General features: G+C 46.3%; 1 protein-coding gene across 1 annotated transcript in view; it reads right to left on the minus strand.

Annotated features, from left to right (window-relative positions):
* LOC147685341 (cell death-inducing p53-target protein 1-like) overlaps positions 1-23688 on the minus strand; it is a 166096-nt gene extending 142408 nt beyond the window's left edge. Inside the window, exons 1-2 of the mRNA XM_086941273.1 lie at positions 23622-23688; positions 627-677 (exon numbers count right to left, since the gene is read on the minus strand). Of these exons, the coding sequence (XP_086797399.1) occupies positions 627-677; positions 23622-23664 (94 nt within the window). The 5' untranslated portion in view covers positions 23665-23688. The remainder of the gene's footprint in view (positions 1-626; positions 678-23621) is intronic.
* Between the last annotated feature and the right edge of the window lie 3874 nt (positions 23689-27562).

Below are 27562 nucleotides of genomic sequence, written 5' to 3' on the forward strand. Positions count from 1 at the left end.
GTACATTCCGCCCCAGTGCGGACGTTCGATCGCGCTAATGGGATTCGGACGTCCAACGGTCGTGCGCAGCACCAGTGAGGTAGTGCACGCGACGACCGTTGGACGTCCGAAGCACGGAAGGGGTTAAAGATCTCCGGCAAAGATAACCCCTGGGGGGGCCGTCAGGCATGGCGGCGCCTGCCCAACGAGGGGCTTCCCTATGATCAGGCAAGACACCTCTCGGGTTGTGTGACAGCCCTTTTTTACTATTGGAGCACTCCCTTTTCTTAGATTTGTTCCTTCTCCCGCTGGCCGTCCACCCTCCCTCCCCTCCACTCCCTGTCGACCCCCTCCGCCCTCATATGAACTGCATACCCTTTTGTGTACATTAGGGCATGTATGCAGGACCTAGATATTAAATGCCCTTGTCCCCCTACGGTTTACACGTACAATGCATGTTGGCCACAAATGATTCCAATGCATAGCTTCAACTAGAATGCAAACCACAGTTTTTTCAAAATATAAAAAGTGACATTTCTCAACGTACTGCATTGTAAAGAGATCAAACCATTCTCATATGCATATTCTTATCCATGTAATTAAATGATGTCATATTTTGAATCGCTCTGTGCAATTTTAACAGATACCTGGCCCTTGTGGAGGATAGTATGAAGCAGCTTGTGGTTGGGGAGCATATACTAAAGAGGGAAAAAGAAATACAATAATTAATCGAAGAGGAATTTATTTACGCAGTTTTGTAAATGTGTTTTTGTTTATAAATCACAATGTGCCACACGAGGCATACAATGAGCTCAATAATATCATTAATACATCAACCATCTTTAATGTTGAGTAGAATTAGACTTCTTGGAAACATCTCCAAATAACATTATCTTCAGCTTGCAATGCAGGTTGACAATCTGTAAAAAGCTGCAGTCCCTCACTTTGATCTTTGAGTATGGGGGTAACCCATGGGTTGGTGTGGTGCTGGGAGAGGTGAGCCTGCTTGAGGAGGAAATGTCCACACGGGAGTCTATCGTGTTTCGGGTGTTGTGAGTCATTTAGGTAGAAGTCCTTAGTGTGAGCATAATTTTTTATCCCTGATTTTTTTACCTTCGCTTTTTTTTTATCTTCGGCTGAGCATCGTTTTTTATCTGGGATATGAAGATCTAAATCAGATGTAAATGTGTGAATTATACTTATTGCGGGCCCAAAAAAGGGCCCAACAAACAATATGAACTTTTGCCACTGTAATCAAGTATCGCTTTTGACTATGTCCCTCTGGAATGCCGGGAGATTTCAGAAAAATGTAAAAGTGCCCTATAGAGCTTACTGAATGAAAACAGTTTTGGTGCCTTGTTCCACTTGTTACTTTTGGTATGAGAAATGTTTCCTTACTGAGGTCCTCATTATGAATGGCCTGATAATTTCCAGGGTATGTTGTAAATTCAGTAACCGCACATACCGGAATTATGAGATTCACGTTTTTTTTTCACTTAATAAAACTGTTCTGTAAGCACCAAAGCCTATAAGCAATGCCAGTATAATAGGTTGTATACAACTCGTCACCATGTATTTTAAACAAAAATTTAAATTAATTCCAGCTCATGATTAACGAGGTAGCGGTAGTTATCAAATACATTAGGCCCTGTGACAAATAAATCACAGTATCAAAAGCAAACATAAAATCAGCGGAAGTTACATAAAAAAAGGAATCACATCTTTTTTTTTTTGGTACCCGATAATAATCACAATAGCAAAAATACATTAATAAAGTATAGAAAACACATATTCCAGTTTATGAATAATGAGGTAGCGGTAGTTATCAAATACATTATGCACCGTGGCATATAAATCACAGTATCAACAGCAAACACAAAATCAGCTAAAGTTATATAAAAAAAAGGAATCACATCTTTTTTTTGGTACCTGATAATAATCATGCATTTATAAAGTGTAGAAAACACATATTCCAGCTTTTGATTAACGAGGTAGCGGTAGTTATGAAATACATTATGCTCTGTGGCATATAAATCACAGTATCCACAGCAAACATAAAATGAGGTACATTAAAAAAAATCAAGAAACAAAAAGCATATTATCAGCACCCAGTAATACGCGGTATGGTCACCAGGCATAAAATCATACAAAACTACATGGGGTGATAAAAATGAGGTAGCGACATGAAACAATATTTTGTTACCATAGTAATAAACACAGATCTCTATTATACATCAAGGGTGCTAATCAGACAACCAAGGCAATCTCTTGAAAAGTTTTCTTTTTTTGGCGGGAGTTCTTGGACAGGGTGATTATTGGGTCATGAGCATTATCAGAAGTAACTCAGCGGGCATGTGAGGGTGCTCTTTTAGGGGCATGTGAAAATGGTGATGCGGGGGAGAAGGAATAACAAAAGGTGCAATGGCATTGTTCTTTAAATCTTCTAAGTAGATACGATGACCACCATTTCCTAGCAACGATGTCGGAATAGTCAGTTCTGCTAGGCTCTGCATGAAGGCGTCTCAACCGACAGGCACTTTATTATTGGTGAAAGAGTGTGTTTGGGTGGCGCCTCTGACCAAATCGTTTGAACCGCCTATAACATTACCTTTATAAAGAAGTTCCCCCTTATCATTCCAGAAAGCAATGTCTTTATTTTGATGACTTTCATTAAGAAGTAATTAGGCTTTCTTTTTGTGCCAGGGGTTAACATTGTCAAGGACTTCATTAACTAGATTAAAGGTTGGCGATTCTGGTTCTCTGACGGGTGAAATAGGTGGCTCTTGACTTATAGGCATGAATAAATTCAAGCCCTAATAGAAGTGGAATAGCAATGCCTAGCAGTGACCCTATGAAACCCCTAGACTGCTTGCCAAGACTTTTTTAGTTTTAATAGAGACCCTTTTATTGATCAGTTTTGTAACAAGATTACTTTTCTTTTTAAGCACTTGGATCTGCTGAGGATTCAGAGGGACATTGCCCTTCAAGGTATTTAGGGCTATCTCTGATATCGCTGCTACTAAATTGTCAGACGCCGAGCATAGAAGAGCTTTCCTTTGTTGTGGGATGATGAGACCAACAGTCTTCATAGAGCTAGATTGCAGCCTATCCGGTTGGACATGGTCATGGTCATGGACATGGTCATGAGGGTGTTGGCCCTCTACACTCTACACTGCTTTCTATTTATCTTCTTTTTATAGACGGGTAGGACTTTTTTAGAGTATAAGCAACGGGAAGATCCGGTGGGAAAAGCCCGGTCCTTAAGCTGTAATCTTCTGGTGTGTCGGCATTTAAATCTACAAAAAGAAACCCATAGGGGCTCTGAGTGGCATCTTCAAAGGATTCTAGAAAGAAACCAGAGCGACCCGGGTACATCTGTCTGGCTAGAGTAGTTATTTGAAGCTTGTGTCGGGGGTTTTTGAAAAGCACCATGTACTTGGTGTTCAGAGCGATGGCTCGTGAGCTCTTACCTTGGCAGAACACGTTTTGCACAATGTATAAAATGCTAAGATTCCGATGGTGAACATACTGAGTAAAGCTTTTTCAATTTCATCACTGGCACAAGCAGAGGCCATTAGATCATCTACAATTAACATATTAACACTAAAGGGTGGAAATAAAATGTCACCATTTAAGGTCTCGGGGAGTCCCTCAACAAATTTAAGGTGTGGAAGCTTTTGCTAGAGTTCTTGATAGAGCCGCTGCCAACAGGAATAGTCCCACACTATGTTGGTGGGTGGTCGGGTCATCTTTTGATGCACATTTTTCAAAAGTTTTTTACAAAATAACTTTTACCAGAATTGGAAGGACCTTCGAGGATGCATGAGAATGGATGCTGTAATCTGATATCCATACTTTAAACAACAGGCTAAGAAACTATACACCCCAAAGCAGAAAGCCATTTTTCACATGACCATGTTTACACAGAGGCAGGATGACTCTTAAAATCCATAGGGTAGGGTTTTGTAGCCATCTTTAAGAATGCGCTTATCATATACAACCCTCAACGTTTTGAAAAGAGGGCGTGTCTTAATATCCCAACGTTTTTTAATTCTTACAATGCTGGGGTGTTGCACTACTAAGCTCTCATCTTCTGGAACATATTCACCTCTTTCGGTGTACTTAGCATATTGAGTGACCAGGTATTTTAAGTTTTGAAAATTAGCTTTTCACGGTTCTGAACATTGAGGCTGATCCCCTTCACCTTCAAGCAGATTTTACCATCTGATAAGCGATAACCGTAGGTTTTGGGTCTGGCGGAGACAAATGTCAAGATCTCACCTGTGTTTTCTATAGGAAGTTCAGGGAACTGATGAATAGTCCACAGCTTCTCCCAACCACCTATTGCGCTTGTATTATGTCTAAGCAACAAAAGGTAATCAGGGGAAGAAGGGAAACAAAACAAGGAAAGGAGGGAAAACACTCCATCGTCAACTCAGGAACTGCAGGAGTACGTCAAGGCAAATCAAAACAGGCTGCAAATAAGGGGGAACATAATTTAGTAACAATAAACAGACCACACAGTATACACTCAACATCTAGTGAATAACTTCTTTACCTAATTCTCTTCTTCAAAGCAGGAACAAAAAGGGGAGGGCATTAGTATACCCAATTTCAATGTGCTGCTGTAATGTAAAGTGATATAAAGTGTGGAATTGGGAAAACGATTAGTAGGGCTATAAAAATAAATTCATCCTTGAGTTTGTTCACCTTTAATACCTGTGGTAGCTACCCATGTCTTCTGATGAAAGTAAATCAAATATAGAAACTACTGAAATTGCGGAGAACAGCTTATATAACTGTTGTAGCTACCCGAGTCGTTAAATGAAAGTAAATAAATATGTATCAAAACCTATATATACTGCTCACTTTCCATTTGGTCTGTCAGGGCTAGCAACCAGAAGAGCAGCCGGGCACAGGACGACTTCCAAGATCAGGTGAGAGGGGTATTGGGTACAAAAGATAAAGAAAAAAGGCAGCTCAATGCACTGTTTATCGTCACCCCGGTTCAATGAGATAATTTCTGACTTTCTTTCTTTACAGGATATCCAGGAATTCCAGAGAGCAATGTCCAGAGGAGCCAGTGGAAAGAAGCCCCGACGAAGGAACACGGACGCCAACCGACGCAGAAGTGTGGGGCCGCGTAAGTGACATAAGCAGGTAAACGACATTTAGAATGCGAAGCGCATTCACTCGGGGAAGGCAGGGCTTTAATGTGCTCGACCTATCCCTGCGCATGAGTGTCCCCATCAGAGGCCTTCATCGTCATTTTGGAGCCACCACACCAGAAATCCTGACACAAACTCTGTGATGTGTTCATCGGAAGGTGTTTCGCTAGTGAGTTCCCCCAGATAGTCACCCAACAGGGGGTTAACATCACCCTCATTACTCACCAAAATCACTGAGTCTGTGTCGTGGTAAAGACAGCAGTCTTGAAGCAACTCCAGGAGCTTGTACAACTCTAATCTAGCATAGGCGGTGGTGAAACTGGCAATAAAAATGTTAGCGTTGCATGAAGGCGGGTAATGTTCTTTGGTATACCGCCAACACCCACAAGCGGTGAAGCTTGACTCTTCAGCCACGAGGACCAGGAGGTGTCAACGATGACCAGGAGCTGGATTCGAGCTATCCCATGAAGGATGTCGAGTGCTGCAGCGCCGGAATCCGGATTGGACCCAACAAGCCTTGGCAACAGCAACCCATGCAAGATGACAAGATTGGCTTTGGTGCAGACAAGCAAGGTCTGAGGGACTTACCCTTGGGAGGGGAGTCAGAGCACATCTGGAGCAACTAGGAAAGCTCAAGAAACAGAGGATTGTCCTTCATGGGGACCCACTAGCCAACAGACATGGGATCGCAAATGAGCCTCAAGCTATGGTGAAGAAAACGGACTCACGGAACACTCGTTGAGTGTATGCCTCTCAGCTTCAGTGCAAAAGGTGCTCGGGGCAAGGGCAACAAATAGCCCAATGCACAATTTCGGGTAACTTTTGGGAAGTAGGTGCACTTGCGAAATTGCAGCATGCCCAGGAGTTCCGGTCCCACGTCTCTCGTAATAGCCACAGGTCTCAGCTCTGCTGGGAACTCGTGTCAGCCTCGTAGATGTCTGGAAGTCTGTGTCCTGTGTCGCAGATTCTTTGGGATCCGGCAGGAGCCTCAAAAATGCAGACCGGCAAGATTCTTCTTTGGTGCCTGTTTGAACAGGGGGGTCACTCCTTGACCTCAAGGGAGATTTCTTCCGTCTTCCCGTCGAAATGGAATGTTGAAGGACCAAGATTTATGTATCAGAGTTTCGTCCAGGGTAATCTAAAGTCCTAGGAACTGGGTTCCTATACTTATACTAAGTTTAGGGGTTGAACTAACTCTAGGGTCCCACCTATGGCAGGACCTTTGGAGGGCGTGGTTACACCCCTTCCCCTTTGTCCAGAGTGCCCCAGAAACCGGTTTGAACTGGGAAATGCATGGAGCACCTTGTGTGCCCCAGGCAGAGTCTAAAAAGCATTCACTGAATGCAACCCACCCTGCCCGAATACACTAAAGCCTGTCTGGGGAGTTGCTGGCACCTCCCTGGATAGGAAACCTATTGTCCAGGCCTCCCCTGTCGGAATTTCGTCCAGCAGCAGGAGGTCAGACTTGTGTCTCTGGCAGCAGCATCCATTTTGTGATGCTGAGGTTCTTTTAAACATTTACCGGGTGTAACAGTGTGTACATGTCTTCTCCCTCTAGAAGGGTGGAAATCTACCACCGCCTCCAGAACTGGCGGGGGGGGTAGGATTCCAAAGTGTTTGACACCAAACACAACAGTTTTAAAGCCAAACCAAAGTTAGCATTAACCGCGAAAATGATAATGCACTTAAGAGTATATGGTATGGCTATATCATAGAACAGCGATAAGGAAGGGATTCCGAAAGCTGCAGATTGGCTCAGCTCATGCTAGGGCACCCTCTCACATAAAACCAAGCACTCTGCCTGCAGGATTGTCAAGGCCTGCCATAGGAGTGACTTATAGGTTAATATGTGTCTATATATATATGTAGATATAGGTATACTATATCTAAGTAAGGGGTGCTTACACCACCTTACCCAGGCTGCAAGTGCCGACCTGTGTTGCCATTTTGGAAGGCTTCCCAGGGGTGGCATAATACATGCTTCAGCCCCTGGTAGGCCTCTGGGGTACATATGCCCTTGGTACCTAAGGTACCATATACTAGGGGCTCACAAGGTAACTGGTACATACCTAATGTACATATTATCAATTTAGAGAGAGAACAGCTAGGCTGTGGTCCTGATTAGCAGGGCCTCAGCCAGACTAAAGTCGAAAAAACAGTGAAACACAGCAAAAAGTGGGGGAAAACATAGGAAGCAGATCCTACTCTCCTACACGGTGGGTATATGATTTTGTATTGGAGACAGGAAGGCACTTTCGATTGCTTTAAGAATCCAGCTATGAATTACGTCTAAAGAAGAAGTAGCGACATGGGGAATAGGATGCAAACTGTCAGAAAGAAGCCTATTAAAGGCATTCATATACAGTTTGCTCCAGTTTCTTGATTTCTGCTGTGGGCCAGAGATTGCTGTGGGCAGATTAATTAGAACAGTGCAATAAAATTTGATTGAATGATGATCTGACCAACATAGGGGAAGAGATGGTAAACATTGGATATCAGACAAGTTGGAAAATATGGGGTCCAATAAGTGACCTGCCTTATGAGTAGGGCCCGTGTTACACAGCAACAAGTTCATTACTGTGAAATCAGAGATCAGCGTGCTGCTGGTAGGGCATGAAGGGCTATCCAAATGTATGTTAAGGTCGCCCAAAATGGTGAAATTTGCCGCCTTGAGAAGGTGAAGAGAAATTAATTCTGAAATGAAGCCGCCCAAGAAGTCAGCAAGCCTGGGGGGCGATAAACAAGCATGCCAGACACGGTAACTTGGGGAGTCAGCACAAGTTTAAAAAGGCCTGCTTCACAACCCTTGAAAGCGAGTGCCTCTAGTTTGCATGAGTAAGATTTTTTTTCAATTATGGCAGTACCACCCCCTATCTTAAGTTCTCTGTCAACCCTAAATATAGCATAATTGGGAGGTAGGGCCGAGGCTACATCTGGGACTGAACTTGCGTGCAGCCATGTTTCGATTGGAAACATAGCATCAGGTAGTTCACTACTTAATAGGTCAAATATATCCAATCTGTGTTTAGTAAGGGAGCGACAATTAATATTCCAGAAGGCAAAAGTTGTGTTAGTAGATTTGCAGCAGGAGGAGGGGCAGTTAATGTGTTGAAGGGGACTATTCACAGTAATTGCACTATACTCCCCATTAAGGAATGATTTGTCAAATTTAAAGCTACAGCAAGGGCAATTAGTAAACTCATCCAAAGGATCAAGATACTCACTCAGGCTGGGGCAGGCCATGATGAGTCAGTAGCTGCGCAGATATATATCTTATTGGGGCAGAGTCTTTTACGAAATTTTGGACAGGGATTATGGCCCCAGGTCCCATCCGGGCACGGACGGGCGCAGACGGGCTTGCCTTTGGCGTGCTGCGGGCACGCCTACTGCGCACCGTCCGCTGTGCGTTCTGTGATGCATCTGGTTTTTATCGCGGGAGGTAGGGGACGCTCAAATGCTAACCTCCTTGCGACCGGAAGTGGTGTAAAGTAGTCAGAGTCCCTCCACAACAATTGGGATATACCTGCGGTGGACTGGGGACCGACGCTTAGGTAGGTGAAAGTTTTGCCAAGGTAATAGCTCACGAACCATAGCTGTGAACACCAAGAACATGATGGTTTTCAAAACCCCCAGAGACAAGCTTCAAATAACTTCTCTAGCCAGACAGATGTACCCGGGTCACTCTAGTTTCTTTCTAGAAGCCTTTGAGGATGCCACTCAGGGCCCTATGGGTATATTTTTGTAGGTTTAAACGCCGGCACGCAAAAGGATTACAGATTAAGGACCGGGCTTTTCCCATCGGATCTTACTGTTGCTTATACTCTAAAAAAGTCCTATCCGTCTATAAAAAGAAGATAAATAAAAAGCATTGCCCCAGTTTAGAGCGCCAACACCCTCATGACCATGTCCAATCTAGCTGTTTAAGACTGTTGGTCTCATCATCGCCACAACAAAGGAAAGCTCTTCTACGCTCGGCGTCTGATGATTTGGTAGCAGCGATATCGGAGATAGCCCTAAATACCTTGAAGGGCAATGTCCCTCTGAGTCCTCAGCAGATCCGAGTGCTTAGAAAGAAAAGTAATCTTGTTAAAAAACTGAGCAATAAAAGGATCTCTAATAACACTAAAAAAAGTTTTGTCAAGCAGTCTGGGAGCTTCATAGGGTCACTGCTAGGCATTGCTATTCCACTTCTCTCAGACCCGCTGCGCCGCCGGTGATGGCGCACATTGAAAAAATGTATCTCGTTCCTAACCATCAGCTAGACAGAATGCAAAGTCCTCCAAGCTCAGATACTGACTTTAGAAAATCAGCCACTGATCTGTTGGATGCCGAGATGCGTGAAATTCTTCAGCGTAGTAATTTACCGGTGCACGAAAAGGCCAAGCTTTATACCTCTATCCTTCAAAAGTATCTGGACTTTGTCCATCATGGTAAAATGGAAAAAGAGGGCCTGACTTTATTCATGCCTGAAAGTCAAGAGCCACCTGTTTCACCCGTCAGAGAACCAGAATCATCAGCCTTTAATCTAGGTAATGAAGTCCTTGACAATGTTAACCCCCGGCACTAAAAGAAAGCCAAATTACTTCTTAATAAAATTCATCAAAATAAAGACATCGCTTTCTGGAATGATAATGGGGAACTTCTTTATAAAGGTAATGTTATACGCGGTTCAAGCCGGCACGATTTGGTCAGAGGTGCCACCTAAATACACTCTTTAGCTAATAATAAAGTGCCTGTCGGTTGGGATGCCTTAATGCAGAGCCTAGCAGAACTGAACATTCTGACATCGGTGCTAGGAAATGGTGGTCATTGTATCTACTTAGAAGAGTTAAAGAACAATGCCATTACACCTTTTGTTATTCCTTCTCCCCCTCGCATCGCCATTTTCACAAGCCTGTCAAAGAGCACCCTCGCATGCCCACCGAGTTATCTCTGATAATGCTCATGACCCCATAACCACCCATGTCCAAGCACTCCTGCCCAAAAAAAGAAAACTTTCCAAGAGATTGCCTTGTGTGTCTGATTAGCACGCTTGATTTATAATAGAGATCCGGGTTTATTACTGTCGTAACTAAATGTTGTTTTATGTCCTTACCCCTTTTTTACTAATACAAAGCTCCCCCCACTTGGAAGAAGACTCCCTGGTGCACAGCACTGAAAGACACGATGTGCCTTATAAACAGTTCATCAAATTAAATCCAAATGTTCAACACGAAGTATCAAAGAGGTTCCATGATTATTTAATTCACATCATTTGAACAGTTCATCAATGTTATGAGGCAACGTATACATCATCCAACTTAAAGGGTCATCCAGCAATTAATTGTCCCAATGCATTTCGGGCAGATGACTAGCCCTTCCTCAGGGGACAGCTCTACAAATACAAAAGAAAAATAACCTGATGTAATAAAGATTCATTTAAAGGTAATCTATCACATCAACATGATCTAAAGTCTAAAGTGATGAACCACATGCGTGTGAGAAAACAAGTCTAAATCCTGAAGTCACAAGAAACTAAATTGGTGATAGTAGTAAGAAACCTAGGTGAAAGCCGTGCTACTAGTATGAAACAACAAAATTCAACCAATAAGTGTGAAAAGTAACTCGTGAAAAAAGGGGCCTACGGGTTCCTTTAAAACCCTTATTGTGTAAAAACAATGCGAAATTTGTTGAGAGATGGTTCGCCATCCTCAACAAGTGTTCGCTTGACCTGATACTACTGATTGTTGAGGAACTCTCAAAATCACTTGAATATTTGGCTCAGGAAATCAAAACCATTCGAACTGAGCCTGATGATGCCATGGACCCCACCGAACTGGCCACCATGTTGGAAGATGTGAATGCCCAATTAGCTAAACATACCCGCGAAACACAGGAACGTAAACTCCGCAAATATAAAAGGGACACTATAGACTACAAGCTCGGCGAGGTGTACACTTGGGCAGAAGTGTACGCCCGCCGACGCCCCAACCGTCCCTACAATCCCTATTCGGAACAAGAAACTTCTTCATCGGATGGAGAAACCAGAACAACCAGAGCTACCAAACCGCCTGCTCCTACTGAACAACAACCCAGTACCTCTGATTCTGCGGTTCATTTTTTAGAGGAAGGCCACACTCAACCAACTGACACAGGCGGGGTAGAACCCGTAGAGGTAGGAAAAGACAAAGAACCACTCAGAGCCAAGAAGAGCAATCGTCGCAAGTAAATGCACAGGATAACCTGGTGATTAACATTTCCTCCACGCAACTCACCATGGAAGAAACACCGGTTCTACAAAAAGGGCAATCCTTTGTGCCCACCACGAGAACTAATACTTTTGAATTGGAAGTAAGCACGTTTAAACTGATCCGCAACATTAGACTAAGACACTACTTTCAGAATGTTGTAACCACCACCACTTCTGAAGATGACATATTGAGAGGCCTTCGTCCCTCCAGTAATTACTTAGCCCCAGTGAGCCATAAGGTCATCGACCTGTTTGAGAACTTGGTCAAGAAAGATATTGCGAAATTACCTTTCCAAATGAGAGTGAAACGTGAGAACCTTACCAAAAAGGAGAAGAACACCTTGCATAAAATTGCTAACAATTCTTCGATAGTTTGTCAAACTGCAGACAAGGGAGGTGCCCTTGTGATCATGGACGCAACATTCTATGAAGAACAAGTATTAGCGCACACATCTGATCCAAACACTTATGCAGCATTACCGGCAGATCCCACTAATGAATTCACAACTGTTTTGGCTGGAATCATCAAGGTGGCATTTGACAATGGAACTATCAATGAACGTGCCAAACGGTACTTAATGCCTGACAATCCCAAACCACCTAGACTGTACATGTTACCTAAAGTGCACAAGCACCCAACTAAACCTCCCCTAAGGCCTATTGTGTCTACCAAAGGAAGCATTCACGAGAATATAGGAAAATTCCTGGATAAATATCTCCAACCTTTTGTGGTCAACACCAGATCACATGTCAGAGACACCACAGACTTTCTGGTCAAATTCCAAGAAGTCACCAACAAACTGGATGAACAAGATCTCTTACTATGCACGGTGGACGTATGTTCGCTGTATACCTCCATACCCCACGATATGGCCATGATGGCCATTGAACATGAATTATCCCATTCAGACATTGATGCGGATTTGCAGCTTTTGTTGATGGATCTTATGGCGTTCACACTTTATCACAGTTATTTTACTGTATTCAATAAATGGTTTCACCAACTGTGTGGAACCGCTATGGGAAATTGTGCTGCTCCGTCGTACGCGAATATCTTCATGAAGTCCTTTGAAGAACAACATATTCTCAATCAGGCAGCGTGGCAGAATCATGGGAAACTCTATCTGAGATTCATCGATGATATCTTCATCCTGTGGAAAGGCACTGAACATGAATTAACTGACTTTTTACGCACTTGGAACTCTATCAATGATCGAGTCCAATTCACATGGAACTTTGACAGAGATAGGATTCATTTTCTAGATGTGGAAATTCAACGAAATATGGATAAATGGAACACCACCATATTTCGCAAACCAACTGACCGAAATTCTCTTCTACATTATCGAAGCTTTCACAGGCCTGGGTTGAAACGCAATTTACCCTTGTCACAACTTATGCGTGTTAAACGGATTGTATCATCTCAGCAGGCTTGTCAAGTCGAAATAACCAACATGTTGACAGGGTTCAAATCTAGGGGCTATCCCCAACCAGCTTTGGAGAACGCTGTTAACCGCATTGGTGCAATGAAACGCGAAGATCTGTTACAGACACGAGTCAAAACTGACAATACCCGGATGGTTGTAGTTTCCAAATATTCCATCATGAGTAACCGATTTAGGAATATCATCACTAAACATTGGTCTTTACTCAGTCTTGAACCGGATTTTCAAGGAATCTTTACACAACCACCGATGTTTGCCTACACCAGGGGCCGCAATCTCAAGGAAATCTTGTCTAAACCCAGTGCACTGATTGAACCTGAATCTTACAAAGGCCTGAGACCTTGCTACAACTGTAGCAATTGTAATAACTGCATCCAGGGCAACACTACTAATCACCCCATGTAGGGTCATTCCATTAAACTGCGAGTGAACGCCACCTGTAACTCGAACAACCTGATTTACATGTTGAAATGTCCATGTGGCAAATGCTACATCGGCCACACGGAGAGAAAAATCAGAACCCGCTTACTTGAGCATAAGAGTAATATAAGGACTGGGAATACTAAATCCACGATCGCTGTACACTTCACGGAGCAAAAACATTCAGTAGCTCAGCTCAAGTATCTAGTACTGGAACAAGTGACACCCACACACAATAACAAACAGACTCTTTTGAAAAGGGAAAATTTCTGGATCCGCTACATGGCGACGATGCAACCACACAGTTTAAATGACCGGATGGAATTTTTGTGTTATTTATGATCTGCATTTATCTGCTTTTTCTGTTTAGATTTGATTCTGTGAACAAACGTAAATATCTGCGTGACTTTGTTTACTTTGTGTACTGTTTATTTTTTGTTAACACTCCTTTGATTTATCTATATTGTCACTCTTGTACTTTATCCTTATCTATTTATTGCCGACCTGACATCTAATCTTCGCCTCCTTCCCATTCCAATATGGCACCTATTCTGATGCTGTACCCGTAGTCCTCTGTCTATTGCCATGCTCACGCCACACGCTTTCGTTAAACTCACCTAGAATCAGAGCACCCGGGGTTCCTGGTCACAGCGTCTTTTGGAAACGGAGCACATTGTGGCTATCTTGTAAGTACTCCTGTACAGGGGACCGTTTCAAACACTGAATTGAGCGTGTTCACACTCACTATATGACCCGCATGTTATTGCGCTTATTTACAGATTGGGCGGAATTACGCACCACGGATGTTTTAGTTCCGTGAGTATTGAACGATGGTATATGCGAATCCCTTGATGATTCGACATTCTTTGATAATCTGGGTGATTTGATCCTGCTAGGCACTTGGTTTCTTACTCATTTTCAAACTCACTTTCATTTTGTGGCATGTTTTTGGGTTCCGATTTTTTTCACGAGTTACTTTTCACACTTATTGGTTGAACTTTGTTGTTTCATACTAGTAGCACGGCTTTCACCTAGGTTTCTTACTATTATCACCAATTTAGTTTCTTGTGACTTCAGGATTTAGACTTGTTTTCTCACACGCATGTGGTTCATCACTTTAGACTTTAGATCATGTTGATGTGATAGATTAACTTCAAATGAATCTTTATTACATCAGGTTATTTTTCTTATGTATTTGTAGAGCTGTCCCCTGAGGAAGGGCTAGTCATCTGCCCGAAATGCATTGGGACAAATAATTGCTGGATGACCCTTTAAGTTGGATGATGTATACTTTGCCTCATAACATTGATGAACTGTTCAAATGATGTGAATTAAATAATCATGGAACCTCTCTGATACTTCGTGTTGAACATTTGGATTTAATTTGATGAACTGTTTATAAGGCACATCGTGTCTTTCAGTGCTGTGAACCAGGGAGTCTTCTTCCAAGTGGGGGGAGCTTTGTATTAGTGTCACTGTTTACGCTGTATCGGCACAGACAGCGTCTTTCCCAGATAGCACGCCACAGACTAATCACCGTTCTAGTTTGGTTACACCCAGCTGTGCAAGTCCGATTCTCATTGATTTAGCTTACCTCATTTTTATCACCCCATGTAGTTTTATAGGATTTTAGGCCTGGTGGCCATACTGTGTATTACTGGGTGCTGATAACATGGTTTTTGGTTTCTTGATTTTTTTATGTACCTCATTTTATGTTTGCTGTGGATACAGGGCATAATGTATCTCATAACTACCGCTACCTCGTTAATCAAAAGCTGGAATATGTGTTTTCTATACTTTATAAATATATTATCGGGTACCCCAAAAAAAAAGATTTGATTCCTTTGTTTTAATGTAACTTCAGCTGATATTATGTTTGCTGTTGATACTGTGATTTATAGGCCATGGTGCGTAATGTAAGGGGGCGTGGCTTGGGCGCCGATGGCGATGGCCGCCTGAGAGCTCGGCTCCGGGACTAAGCCCGAAATTATCCTGAACATCGGAGGCTGAGGGGCGCCCCAGACCCCGCATTCGGTTGAGCGAGGCGACGACACCCTGCCGGGGGCCTTGGTGGAGTTTGGACGGGGGTGGCTTCGAAGAAATGCCGAAGTTTGCGGAGTTGCGGAGTGTGACCCAACATGGCGCCCGGACCCCTTTGTCCCATTGATCGAAACTACGGAGTTGAAGAGGTCTCGCGGGTGTCGCCTGGCACCCGGCTTCACCATCCTCAGTTGTTTTAGACATTGGACATTGGCAGGTTCGGACCTTCTACAACGGGTTTATGCTCGATTAAGACGACCGGGCGGGTGCCCACGCACTAGAGGGCACCGGGCGCGGGTGCCCTCTGTTCCAGGCGGTGGTCTGCACCGTGACTCCGCAACTAGCCACGATCTCCTGTCCAGCCAAACTACATGGATGGCGCGACACTCTGGCGCCACGGGTCAACCGAGGGAGTTGGTGGCCCTCGCCCCGGAGCTATAGTGGGTGAACGGGCCTGCCCGACTCGGCGACGGCTGTCTCCGCCCCCTTATCGGTGCCCTCGGACGCCGTGGCGGTGGCGTGAGCCGAAGCGGCGGAGTCTCCACAGGCTCTGGAGAAGGAGATCGCCCGTACCAGACTTGAGAACGAAATCCCGGGAAGGTCGTGCGGGACACTTGTACACGGAGACGCCTACTCCGGGACCCTCGCGGAGAGCCCCTGGCAGCATGGGGAAACCTAAAGGAGCCAAGGGATCCAGCCAGACCACCTCAGACTCTGAAGCCCAGGACAAGGAAGAGCATGGAGACCCTAAACGACCTGGTGGCGCACCACTCCAGCAACAATTCGACCGTGTACTGGAAGCGATTGAGGCAACTTGGTCGGCCCTCCAGCAGGACATTGCCCAGGTGACGACCGGCCTGGGCCTCCTTAGGGCAGACCATGGTAAACTCTCAGACCGGGTCAAGGAGGTGGAGGGCACGGTGAAGACTTTAGAACCGGCGCAGAGAACCCTGGCTGCGACGATAAAGGATGCCATGTCCCGAATCGAGACCCTCGAACGGAGGGCGGAGGATGCGGAAGGCCGCAACAGGAGGAATAACATTCGGGTGGTGGGCCTGCCGGAAAAAATCGAGGATGGCGATATGGTGCGATACTTGGAGACCTGGCTCCGAGACACGGTGGTCCCGGAGGGCCTGTCCTCCTTTTACACTCTAGAACGGGCCCACAGAGTCCCAGCACGGCCCCCACAGCAGGGACGAGCCCCAAGGCCAGTGGTGGCGCGGTTGCTACATTTCCGGGACAGAGACCTGATCCTAAATGCCGCCAGGCACAATGGCCCATTCCAGGTTGCAAACAGTCAGGTGAATATCTTCCCTGACTACACCTACGAGACGCAGCGCAAGCGGTTCTCCTTCCTGGCGGTTAAGCGTGAACTCAGGAGTGAGGGCATCCAATATTCACTCCTATTTCCCGCAAGGCTCCGAGTCATTGTCGACGACAAAACCCAGTTCTTCGACACCCCAGAGGAGGTCTGTGACTGGCTCGAACTGTACCGGACAGGGAAAGATGGTTATAGCGCCTCGACCCATCAAGCGGAGGAGCCGGAACAAAGGAGGAGATCCAAGAGGGTCAGGAACCGCCGCGGCCGAACGGGTGGGCCCTCGACTGCGGAGACATCATCGGAGCGGAGGGGAGTGTTGGAAGTTCTGTCGGAACTGTCGGGAGCAAGAGGCGAAGTCATCGAGGAGGAGGAAGAAAACCCGGGTGCTCAGGGGGCACCATCGGACTCGGAAGACTCAGTGGCAGACAGTACCCATACACCGGTGATCACACCGAAATCGGTGGAGGACCTTTTGGACGGACAAGGGTAACGGGATATGCTGCCTTGTTTTGGGTGGGGGCCCGGCAGGGGGGAGGCGGTTGCCGTTCTTTATTGCTGACAACGAAGGAGGGAGGGTTGGGGGGCTTCTGCTCTTGCCCCGGAAGGTTTTGACACAGGGGGGGGGCTTACTATAGTCCTGGTAGCCTGGGCGACGAGGGCCCACTGTCTCCGCTCAGCCCGCACCTGGCCCATAAGGCCTTCCTACGGTGGCGACCGTAGGACTAGTGGGGATTTTGGGGTTGATCTCCGTAGAGGTTTGGATGGGATCTAGATGGTGCAGTTTGGGTCCTGTTCTGGGGTGGTTGGGGGGGGGCTTTGTTGGTTCTTGGGTGGTTTGGTTCTGGTTGGGGAAAATGGCCGCCGTCAGCGCTGGGAGGATTGATGCTTTTTCTTTGTGGGGACCCGAACGGGGAGACTGTGCAAGAACACTCTGGGACAATGGCTGATGTTGCTAACTTGAAATGTATTACTTGGAACGTGAGGGGGCTTCACACTATGTCCAGGCGTCACAAGGTCCATGCTTATTTAGTGCGTAGGGGAGTGCAAATGGCGCTGCTGCAGGAAACGCATCTGAACAAGGCGGAAGGGGCGGCGCTTCAGCGTAGGTGGCGAGGGCAGGTCTTTTCCACGGCGTACTCTGCTTATGCCAGGGGGGCGCTAATATGGATTAGGGCAGGAGTCCCCTTCCAGGTCACGAGGACAGTGTTGGACCCAGAGGGGCGTTTCGTGGCCATATCAGGCACGCTAGGAGGGAGGGACCTGAATGTTTGCTGCGTGTATGCTCCTAATGTGGACCAGACTGCCTTCCTTTCCAGGTTATCGGGCTCGCTGGCCCACTTTTTCGCCGGGCCCCTCCTGATGGGGGGAGACTTTAACTCTGTAGTGGATGTAGACATAGACCGCTCGCATCCCCCGCTCCCCGATTCCCCGGTCCGGCGGACGGCTAAGGGCCGTCAGGATTGGCAGACCCGCTGGGGTTTGACGGACATTTGGAGGGCACATCACCCCGCGTCTAGAGATTATTCATACTTTTCGAGCCTTCATGAGCTGCATGTCAGACTAGATGGCTTTCTTGGTTCATCCGAATTAGTTTCGGCAGCGGTCCGATCGGAGTACTTATCGCGGACCATCTCGGACCATAACCCCCTCCTACTGGACATTCGCTGGTTCCCTGGGACGCCGGCAGTACCCACCTGGAAGATGCGCCCCGAGATCCTCGAGGACAGTGTCTTCAAGGCGGACCTAGGGGAGAGAATCACGGATTATTTTGCGTCCAACGGCGGCTCCGCGAGTACTAGGGCGTTCGAATGGGATGCTTTCAAGGTGGTGGTGAGGGGCTACTGTATCTCTAAGAAGGTGGGCATGCGGCGTGTTATCCTGGCTGACTTAGACACAGCGGACCGAGCGCTCCGCGAGCTCGAAATTAGCCGCCCCGGACACCCGGAATTGCAAACACAATCGGTAGAGGCGAGGGAGAAAGTAGCGGTGGAGGTCGAACGGCTCCGCTGTTTCGATTATAAGGCCTATACGGTCCGGTCTATTGCGGAGGGCGACAGGTCGAGCGCGTTACTGGCGTGGTTGGCCAACCCTACGCGCCAGTCCCAAACGACGACAAATATGCGTAGGGCAGATGGGACCGAGGTGTGCACCCAACCGGAGATTCTTAGTTGCTTCCGGCAGTACTACGAAAGTTTATACCGCAGTCGCTCCGCACGTGACCCGGACCGGCTTGATAACTATCTTAGCCCACTGGAACTCCGCACAGTAGGACAGGAAGTGGCGGAAACCCTGGGTTCTGACATCGACTTGGGGGAGATCCGCGGAGCCATCAAACGGATGGCGAGGAACAAGACCCCGGGCCTAGATGGCCTTCCGGTGGAGTTCTATGCAGCTTACGCTGACCTCTTGGCCCCTCGATTACTGGTGGTCTACAGGGAGGCGAAGAGGTTGGGTCGTCTCCCTGGCTCGATGTGTGAGGCGTTGGTGGTTCCTCTCCTCAAACCAGGCCGAGACTCGTCTGACCCGGGGTCCTACCGTCCCCTTTCAATGCTGACGGTGGACTACAAAATATTGAGCAGCATCTTGGCCTCGAGGCTGCTGGGACATATGAGTTCCCTAGTGCATGAAGACCAAGCCGGTTTCATCCCACGACGAAATACGACTATGAACATCCGAAGGTTGTTCCGCTTGCTTGGGGAACCATTCGTGGATGCCCCGTCCCCGGTAGTCTTGTCGGTGGACCTGGAGAAGGCTTTTGATAGCCTGGAGTGGGACTACCTATGCACGGTATTACGGAAATTCGGCCTCGGGGAGGGATTTGTCAAATGGACAGCAGTCCTCTACGCTTCCGCTTCGGCCAGGGTTAGATCGGGCCCTTTGATTTCATCGCGATATCCGGTGGAGCGTGGCACGCGGCAAGGGTGCTCCTTATCCCCGCTTCTTTTTGCACTAGCGGTGGAGCCACTAGCGATGCATCTTCGCTCGGGAGCCCACTAGACGGGCTTATGGACAGCGGCGGGCCCACATTACGTTTCGCTCTATGCGGACGACCTGTTGCTCTTCCTGGAGGATCCGGTCGACGCATTACGGGGAGCGGAATTAGCGCTAACGGAGTTCGGAGCGGTCTCAGGCCTCCAAGTGAATTGGTCTAAGACCTGCCTCTTCCCGATGCGTAGGGGTACCCCCACTCCTGCGCTAAGTAAGGAGATCAGATGGGAGCCCGACTGCTTTAAATACCTTGGGGTATTTGTGTACCACGACCAACCCGACCTCCTAGATGGAAACATTGCCCGTTGCATACGAGCACTCCGAGGTAGCATGGACTTTTGGGCCACGCTGCCGCTCTCCGTGGCGGGACGCATCGCCCTGCTCAAAATGGTGGCGCTCCCCCGACTATTGTATTACTTTCGGACTTTACCGATCTGGGTCCCACCGGCTACGTTTCGTCGCTTGCGTTCTATGGTGGTCGGGTTCCTTTGGGGAACGGGCCGGCGGCGGGTGGCCCTCAATACCCTGATGAGGCCGAAGGACGAGGGGGGGCTCGCTGTGCCGGATTTCGAGAAGTATTACCTAGCGGCGCAGCTCCAGACCTACACCCAGGAGATAGCCAGGGAATTCAGAGGCCCGGAGGACGGTAGAGGGACGGGTATGGCCAGGCACATCCTCTCCTTTATCGCGCTGCGACAGCGCTTAGTCCTACGAGACCTGTCGATGGAGGAGCGGACTATCCGACTCTGTTGGAATCGGGCTCATAACAGAGGTCGCCTGCGGACGCCATATGCGCCTGAAATACCATTGGGGATGCTGACGGCCCTCCCCCACGGAGGAGATTGGTCACGACTGGCGGACTGGGAGGATTCCGGTTTACAGCTCGTCGGGGACCTGTACGAAGACGGAGCGCTCCTGTCCTTTCAGGATCTCATTGACCGCTTTGGGATCCCCCGGGGCGACTTTCTGCTGCACTCGGCCATTGTGCGAGCGATCCAGGCGCACTGGCAAAATGGGCTGGAGGAACCTCAATTGTCTCAGGTGTGCCAGTACGTAATGATGTCGGCGGGCACGGTGAAGGCGGTCACTTGCCTCTACGGCAGGTTGATTGCCGAGGGGTTGGTTCCTCTCGCCACACTGAAGTCCCGCTGGGAAGAGGACATTGGTAGGGAGATCCCGGAGACGACCTGGTCCCAGCTGGTGAGGCGTGCCTGGAAGGGTACACGTAGCGCCCGTTTCCAACTGGTCCACTATTATGTTCTCCATAGGGCATACCTGACCCCGGTAAAGATCAGGCGTTATTTTGCTACGGCTTCGGCGGAATGCCCTAGGTGCCCGGCTCAGGAGGCGGACCTCCTACACATGCTATGGGCCTGCCCAGGACTGACGTCCTACTGGCAGGAGGTGGCGACGACTTTGGAAGAGGTGACGGGGAGGCACTTATCATTCGATGTGGCGGTAGGGCTATTGCACTGGTTCCCCCATACCCCCCGGAATAAAATCACCAGTAAATTTATCGACCTGGGGCTCCTACTTGCTAAGCGAGAGGTGACCAGGAACTGGAAGGCACGAGCTGGTCCTACAGGCAGCAGATGGCACAGTGAGCTTTTGAAATGGGCGGCGGGTGAGAGCGCGCTGCGATATCAGTTGGCTTGGAGGCAGGGCAATGAGAAGGCGCAGGAGGCCGCGTTAGAATGGGAAACGCTGGTGCAGGCCCTCAGAGATTATTGTACCCCCAGCGACTCCGAAAGTGAAGAAGCAACTCAACCCGAGTCCCGTTAAACATTAGTATTGACAGCACTATTACCTTCCCCGTGGGTCAAGCAGTGGATCCTATGATGATGAGCTCCCTGGCGCTGATGGTGGGGGGGGGGGGAGGGGGGGGGGGGGTTCACAGTAACTGGGAATTTTGAGGGGGGGGTTCTTTTTGGGGTTTGGGGTTTGTTTAGAAAAGCAGAAGACGGACAGTGTGTTATCCGGACCAGCTCCAGCATCCTACTGACCCCAGCTGCATTTGCCGCCCAACCCCAGGGATATGGGCTGATTGGCTGTATAGCAACGTTATGGAAGGGGGTCGGTGGGCTATATCTTATATAAGTTGTTTATAATACGATACTGGTCGTTACTGTATTGTTTTACTGATTCCTGCAATAAAAATATATTTAAAAAAAAAAAAAAAAAAAAAAATGGTGCGTAATGTATTTGATAACTATTATTTATTTATTATTTATTTAAGTAGCTTATACAGCGCGGAGCTACCCCCGGAGGGGTGTCCCGGCGCTAAAACAGAAGCTCAGGAATACAGGAGAGGAACAAGGACAATTGTAAGACTAGTTTCATGATCTGGAGAACAGCCACGTTTTTAATTTACTGCGGAAGAGGGATTCAGACGGGCAGAACCTGAGGTCAAGTGGGAGGCAGTTCCATAGTTTACCACAACCTCATTAGTCATAAGCTGGTATAAGTGTTTTCTATACTTTATAAATGTATTATAGCTATTGTGATGATTATCGGGTACCAACAAAAAAAAAGATGTGATTCTTTTTTTATGTAACTTCCGCTGATTTTATGTTTGCTTTTGATACTGCGATTTATATGTCACAGGGCATAATGTATTTGATAACTACTTCTACCTCATTAATCCTAAACTGGAATTTATCTTCATTTTTTTCTATTGTGACTAAATTGTTGTCAAGTATATGTAATTCCATATAATGAATACATTTTTACATAAAATATCTTTTAAATTAAAATGCAAATATTCTACCTAAATAAAACTTCTCTGAGCTTGTTTTTACATTTAATAAAAGCGTTCTTTTCAATAATGTGATGCTATGAAATTTATGAAATATCATTGTAATTCGTAGCTACATTCCCTACATCCGGCTTACAGAGCCCTATAAAAAACCCTAAAACAAGACACGCCCTTGCATGTTTGGTCGGTTTATACGCTTTTAATTTCAGCAAAGTATCATTTTATATGCCTTGATTCACAAATCCTAACCTATCGTTTTATATACGCTTTTTTTAAATATATTTCATCAAAATAACGACCTATAAAACAGAAAAACACCTTAATCTTATCAATACATTATATGGAACGATTAAATTCAGATTTGGGCCGATTCCAATATACACACACTGACCAAAGGGGCGTGGCCAAAGGGGCTTGGCCACCTGTAAAAAAATACATGGTGATGAGTAGTATACAACCTATACTACTCAGGCCACATTTAAGGGGGGAAGACTCTATAAGTGCTGCTCATCCCATCCAATAAATTATGTACCCCACAGTTTTGTTATATATCTGATGCGCCAAATACCTTGCCTATTACGGTGCCACTCGTAACAAAAGGCAAGATGGCTCTCACAGCACAACCCCAAGAATATTGGAGTCACCCTCAGATGCAACATTTGAGATAGCCTCACTAGAGATTTTTATGAACCTTTATGCAAAATGTGAAGTTGGACTCCTTTAATAGGAGGAACTGTTTTCTCTTGTGGATTGTTCACAAGGTGTGCTTCCTCCCGGCTTGACTCTGTGAAGTACACTTTGAAACTTCATAATTGTTTTTACATTTCACATTAATATTTTTTTTGATAACCAATTGTATTAATTTCAGAACTTATAAGCAAATCAGCATAGACACGGAGAACAATAACTCTGTTACATCTGTAAAAAACAAAAGCGTCCCACAAGAACAACCCAAAAATTCAAAGCAATAAAATGGTTTAGCCATTCACTCAATATCGCCCACAGCGCCCAGCCATTACCTTTCACATTAATAATAATGTATATTTTACCCTTACATTAGTTTTTTGGGGGATAGAGGCGAGGGATTGCCTTTTTTTTTACACAAATCTCGATATACATAATCAGGTTAATTACTTAAAAACCAATATTAGTATTTAGTAAATCAAATATTTAATCACATGGAAGCCATCGTATTTCCCTAAATGAGATTCAATAGTATAACGAAACAGTCACAGTACAGTAGTTACCGCATTGATATATAGGTCTATATAGGTACCTGCTGGTTGGTATGGTTGTGCCATGGGTTGCTGGGCATACATCCTGGTGGAAGGTACGTTCTCTTCTGTCAAACGTATATAAAGAAAAATAATTCATACTGATTTTTCATTACTTTACACCTTACCTTTCACAATAAAATTAACATTTTCAAGTGCATTATCTCAACATTAGTTTTGACTCTATGAGCAGTTTCAAAGGGCTTTTTGTCAAATCATCAAATGCACATATATTGGCTACAACAACATAGATTGCAAGGTATTGACTTCCATAATACCGCCAAAGGTGGCATATATAGGGGAGTGTAAATTTACTTTTATAAATGCACATCTACTTACCTGTACCTCATGGTGCAGGTCGCTCTCTTTCAATCTACATTTGTAGAGCAAAATTTAAAAGTCGGCGTTGAGATACCGCATCTTTTAAAAGGGCAGTTTGCACGTCATTACCAGTTCAATAGATGTAAAACTTGCCAGGGTTATCAAGTCTCATCATTTGTTAAAGTTCTAACTGGTCAAGGCGTGTCCATTACAATACACGTTGCAGTCCAAATACAGCCCCTCGGACTGAGGATGGATAGCTCAGGTCACCCAGTCACTGTTAACTGTTTTGTCTAGTGTGGATGGCAGACACTCATGGCCTTCTTTATGAAGCCCTGCGTCACTTTTACGCCACCAGTGCACCACTTTTTCTGATGCTGTGGCGGCGTAAATAATGAGCCACTCTGCGCCATATTTACGAAGTGACGCATCTAAGCAGATGCGTCACTTTGTAAACCCCTGTGCTGCATTATACCTGCATCAGGAACAATGTATGTAGCATGGGCGCTCCCCTGAGTCAAAGCCTCGTAGAAGTGGTCCATTAAAATCTATAAGATTTCAGTGCGTCACTTCTAGGATGCCATTGCTTCAAAACCTTATGCCTGCCTCATGGCAGACGTAAGGGTGATGCAGGACCTTTCACATGGGCTTGCCCCATTTGAAAAGACACCCCCCCCAGCAATGTGTCACTTTTGCACCTACACATATGTCAGTAACACTGATGTATCTGTAACCCCTTGCAACATAATGTGCCGTACTGTAAATACGGCGCATCCATTGTGTCGGAAGGGGGGAGCACAGAAATGTGTCACATCGCTGCTTTGTCGCAGTGATGCACTACTTCTCATAAATAAGCCCCTCACTGGGCAAAATAAATCACGCAAGTACACGTAAGGGAATACTTTGAAGGACAATTTTTTTTTTACGTTATAGAAGTCCCAGATGCAAATTTTGAAATAAAGACCTTTAAAATAAATAAACAGCTACTATTGTATACAATTTACATCCTAATTAATACCCCTATTTGTCATACTAGTGCATCACCGTTGCACCACGCAAGGGTGAGGCAAAGCTAAAGTCGGATTTATCAATCCACACCGGGTCACCTACAGCAGTGTATTCTGGATGCCATTGACTAAAGGGGGAGTTACAGCATTAAATGCAAAATTGACAAAACTGTGGGACCACTCTCATGGGCTGCTTGAACTGGGTCCTTGTCCTCTGCCTGCTTCTGCCTAGGAAGCCAAGCAGTCAAAATGAACTTTTGGCTGTATACACAATGTTATCTTCATACAGATATCAGATGTAAAGAAAAAAGAAAAACCTCAGTTTACCTTAGGAAAGGTGTCCCTTTTTATTTCAGCTGTTCTTGTATCACACATGGACTACTGTAATGCATCGCTGGACAAAATAAAACAAGCACTGGCTTTGCCAATGCTTTTTATCCATGTTGTTCAGCACAGTAGAGTAGAGTGGCATTGCAGAGTGTAGAGTAGAGTGGAGTGGCGTAGAGTGGTGTGGCGTAGGGTGGTTTGGCATGGCATAGAGGAGCTTGGCGTGGCATAGAGTAGCGTGGTGTAGAGTCGAGTGGCATAAGTAGAGTACCATAGAGTAGAGTGGCATAGCATGGCATAGAGTAGAGTGGCACTGAGTGAAGTGGTATGGGGTAGAGTGGCATAGAGTGGCACTGTACAGAGTGCAGTGGCTGGGTATAGAGTGGAGTGCCTTAGAGTGGCATGGAATAGAGTGGCGTGCAATAGAGTGGAGTGGCATATAGTAGAGTGCAATAGCGTATTGCACAGTGATATAGAGTGCAGTGGTGTAGAGTAGAATGGTGCAGTGTAGCGTGGCACAAAGTTCAATGGGGTATAGTGTAGTGGCGTAGAGTGCAGTAGTATAGAGTAGAGTTGTGCAGAGTCGAGTACAGTGGTGTAGAGTGCAGTAACATAGACATGAGTGGTGCAGCATAGCGTTGATTGCAGTAGCATACAGTGGCGTGGAGTGGTGTAGAGTACAGTGATGCAGAGTTGAGCCCAGTGGCGTGGAGTCCAGTGACTTAGAGTGAAGTGGCATAGAGTAGAACAGTGCAGAGTAGTGTTCAGTAGCATAGAGTGCTGTGTTATAGAGTAGAGTGGTGCAGAGTAGCGTAAAGTGGCATAGAGTGCAGTGGCCTAGAGAGGTGCAGAGCAGAGTGCAGTGGCATATCTTGCAGTGCCATAGTAGATTGGTGCAGAGAAGAGAAGCATAGAGTAGAGTACTGCAGAGAAGAGTGGTGCAGAGTAGAGTGATACAGTGTAGAGTGCAGTGGCATAGAGTTATGCAGTGTACAGTGCAGTGGTGTAGAGTGCAGTGGCATAGAGGGCAGTGCCATAGAGTAGAGAGATGCAGGATAGATTAGAGTGGCACAGATTGCAGTGACTTAGAGTGCAGTGGTGAAAAGTAGTCTGTAGTGGCATAGTGTGCAGTGGTGCAGAGTAGAGTGAATTGGCATGGCGTGCAGCTGTGTAGAGAGCAGTGGCATGAAGTGCAGTGGTCAGAGTAGAGCGGCATAGAGTGCAGTGGTGTAGAGTGCAGAGGCATAGAGTAGAGTGGTGCAGAGCAGAGTGTTGTAGAGTGCAGTGGCATAAAGCTCAGTGGCATAAAGTGCAGTTACATAGGGTGGTGCAGAGTAAAGTGGCATAGAGTGCAGTATCATAAAGTAGAGTGGTGCAGAGTAGAGCACAGTTCCATAGAGTGCAGTGATGTAAAGTGCAGTGGTGTAGAGTGGTGCAGAGTAGAGTGTAGTGGCTCAGAGTGCTGTGGCATAGAGTAGAGTGATGCAGAATAGAGCAAAGTGGCATAAAGTGCAGTGGCATAAAGATGTGCAGAACGGAGTGGTGTAGAGTGCAGTGGCATAGAGTAGAGTGGTGCAGAGAAGAGAATAGTGGCATATAGTGCAGTGGCATAGAGTAGAGTGGTGCAGAGATGAGAAGAGTGGCATAGAGTACTGTGGCGTAGAATTATGCAGAGTAGATTGCAGTGGCATAGAGTGCAGTGGTGTAGAGTGTAGTGCAGTGGAGTGCAGGGTAGGGGTGTGCGAGGGAAAAGATGCAATGGAAGGGGGACGGGCGGAGGGAATAGAAGCTATATGGACAGGGATATGGGAGACTGACTGAAATGCAAGCACTCATAAAGAGAGCTTGACCACAAAGCAAAAAGTAACTCCAAAAATGGGAGCAATGGATGGACACAAGTACTTGGTCCATTCTGCAGGGGAGGGCCAAACAGAAGGAGAGGAAATCAGCCCAGCAAGCTGTGACAAATGGAGAAGAAGGAAATAAGAGTGACACTGACGTTGACAAATTGTAAACTATGGGCAGACTGTAAGCCTATTGTATGTAAACAATATGTCTCACAGAGATAGTACATGTGCTGTCTAGGCGAAACCTAAACAGGTAGCACAAGCGATGACATCTGACTCTCAGTTTAATATGGTCTACCTCAACCTTCAACAGCTCCTTCATCTGCCAGTCCATTCCAATGTTTCTTTCAGAATACTTTGAGTGGTGCATCACATTGTCCATTGTGAGTCTGCCATCTTGTCAAAAATATTTCCTTCAGTCCGGTCAGAACATTGCTTTCC

This window comes from Lissotriton vulgaris, chromosome 10, assembly GCF_964263255.1.
Source record: "Lissotriton vulgaris chromosome 10, aLisVul1.2, whole genome shotgun sequence".
NCBI classification, from domain to species: Eukaryota; Metazoa; Chordata; class Amphibia; order Caudata; family Salamandridae; genus Lissotriton; species Lissotriton vulgaris.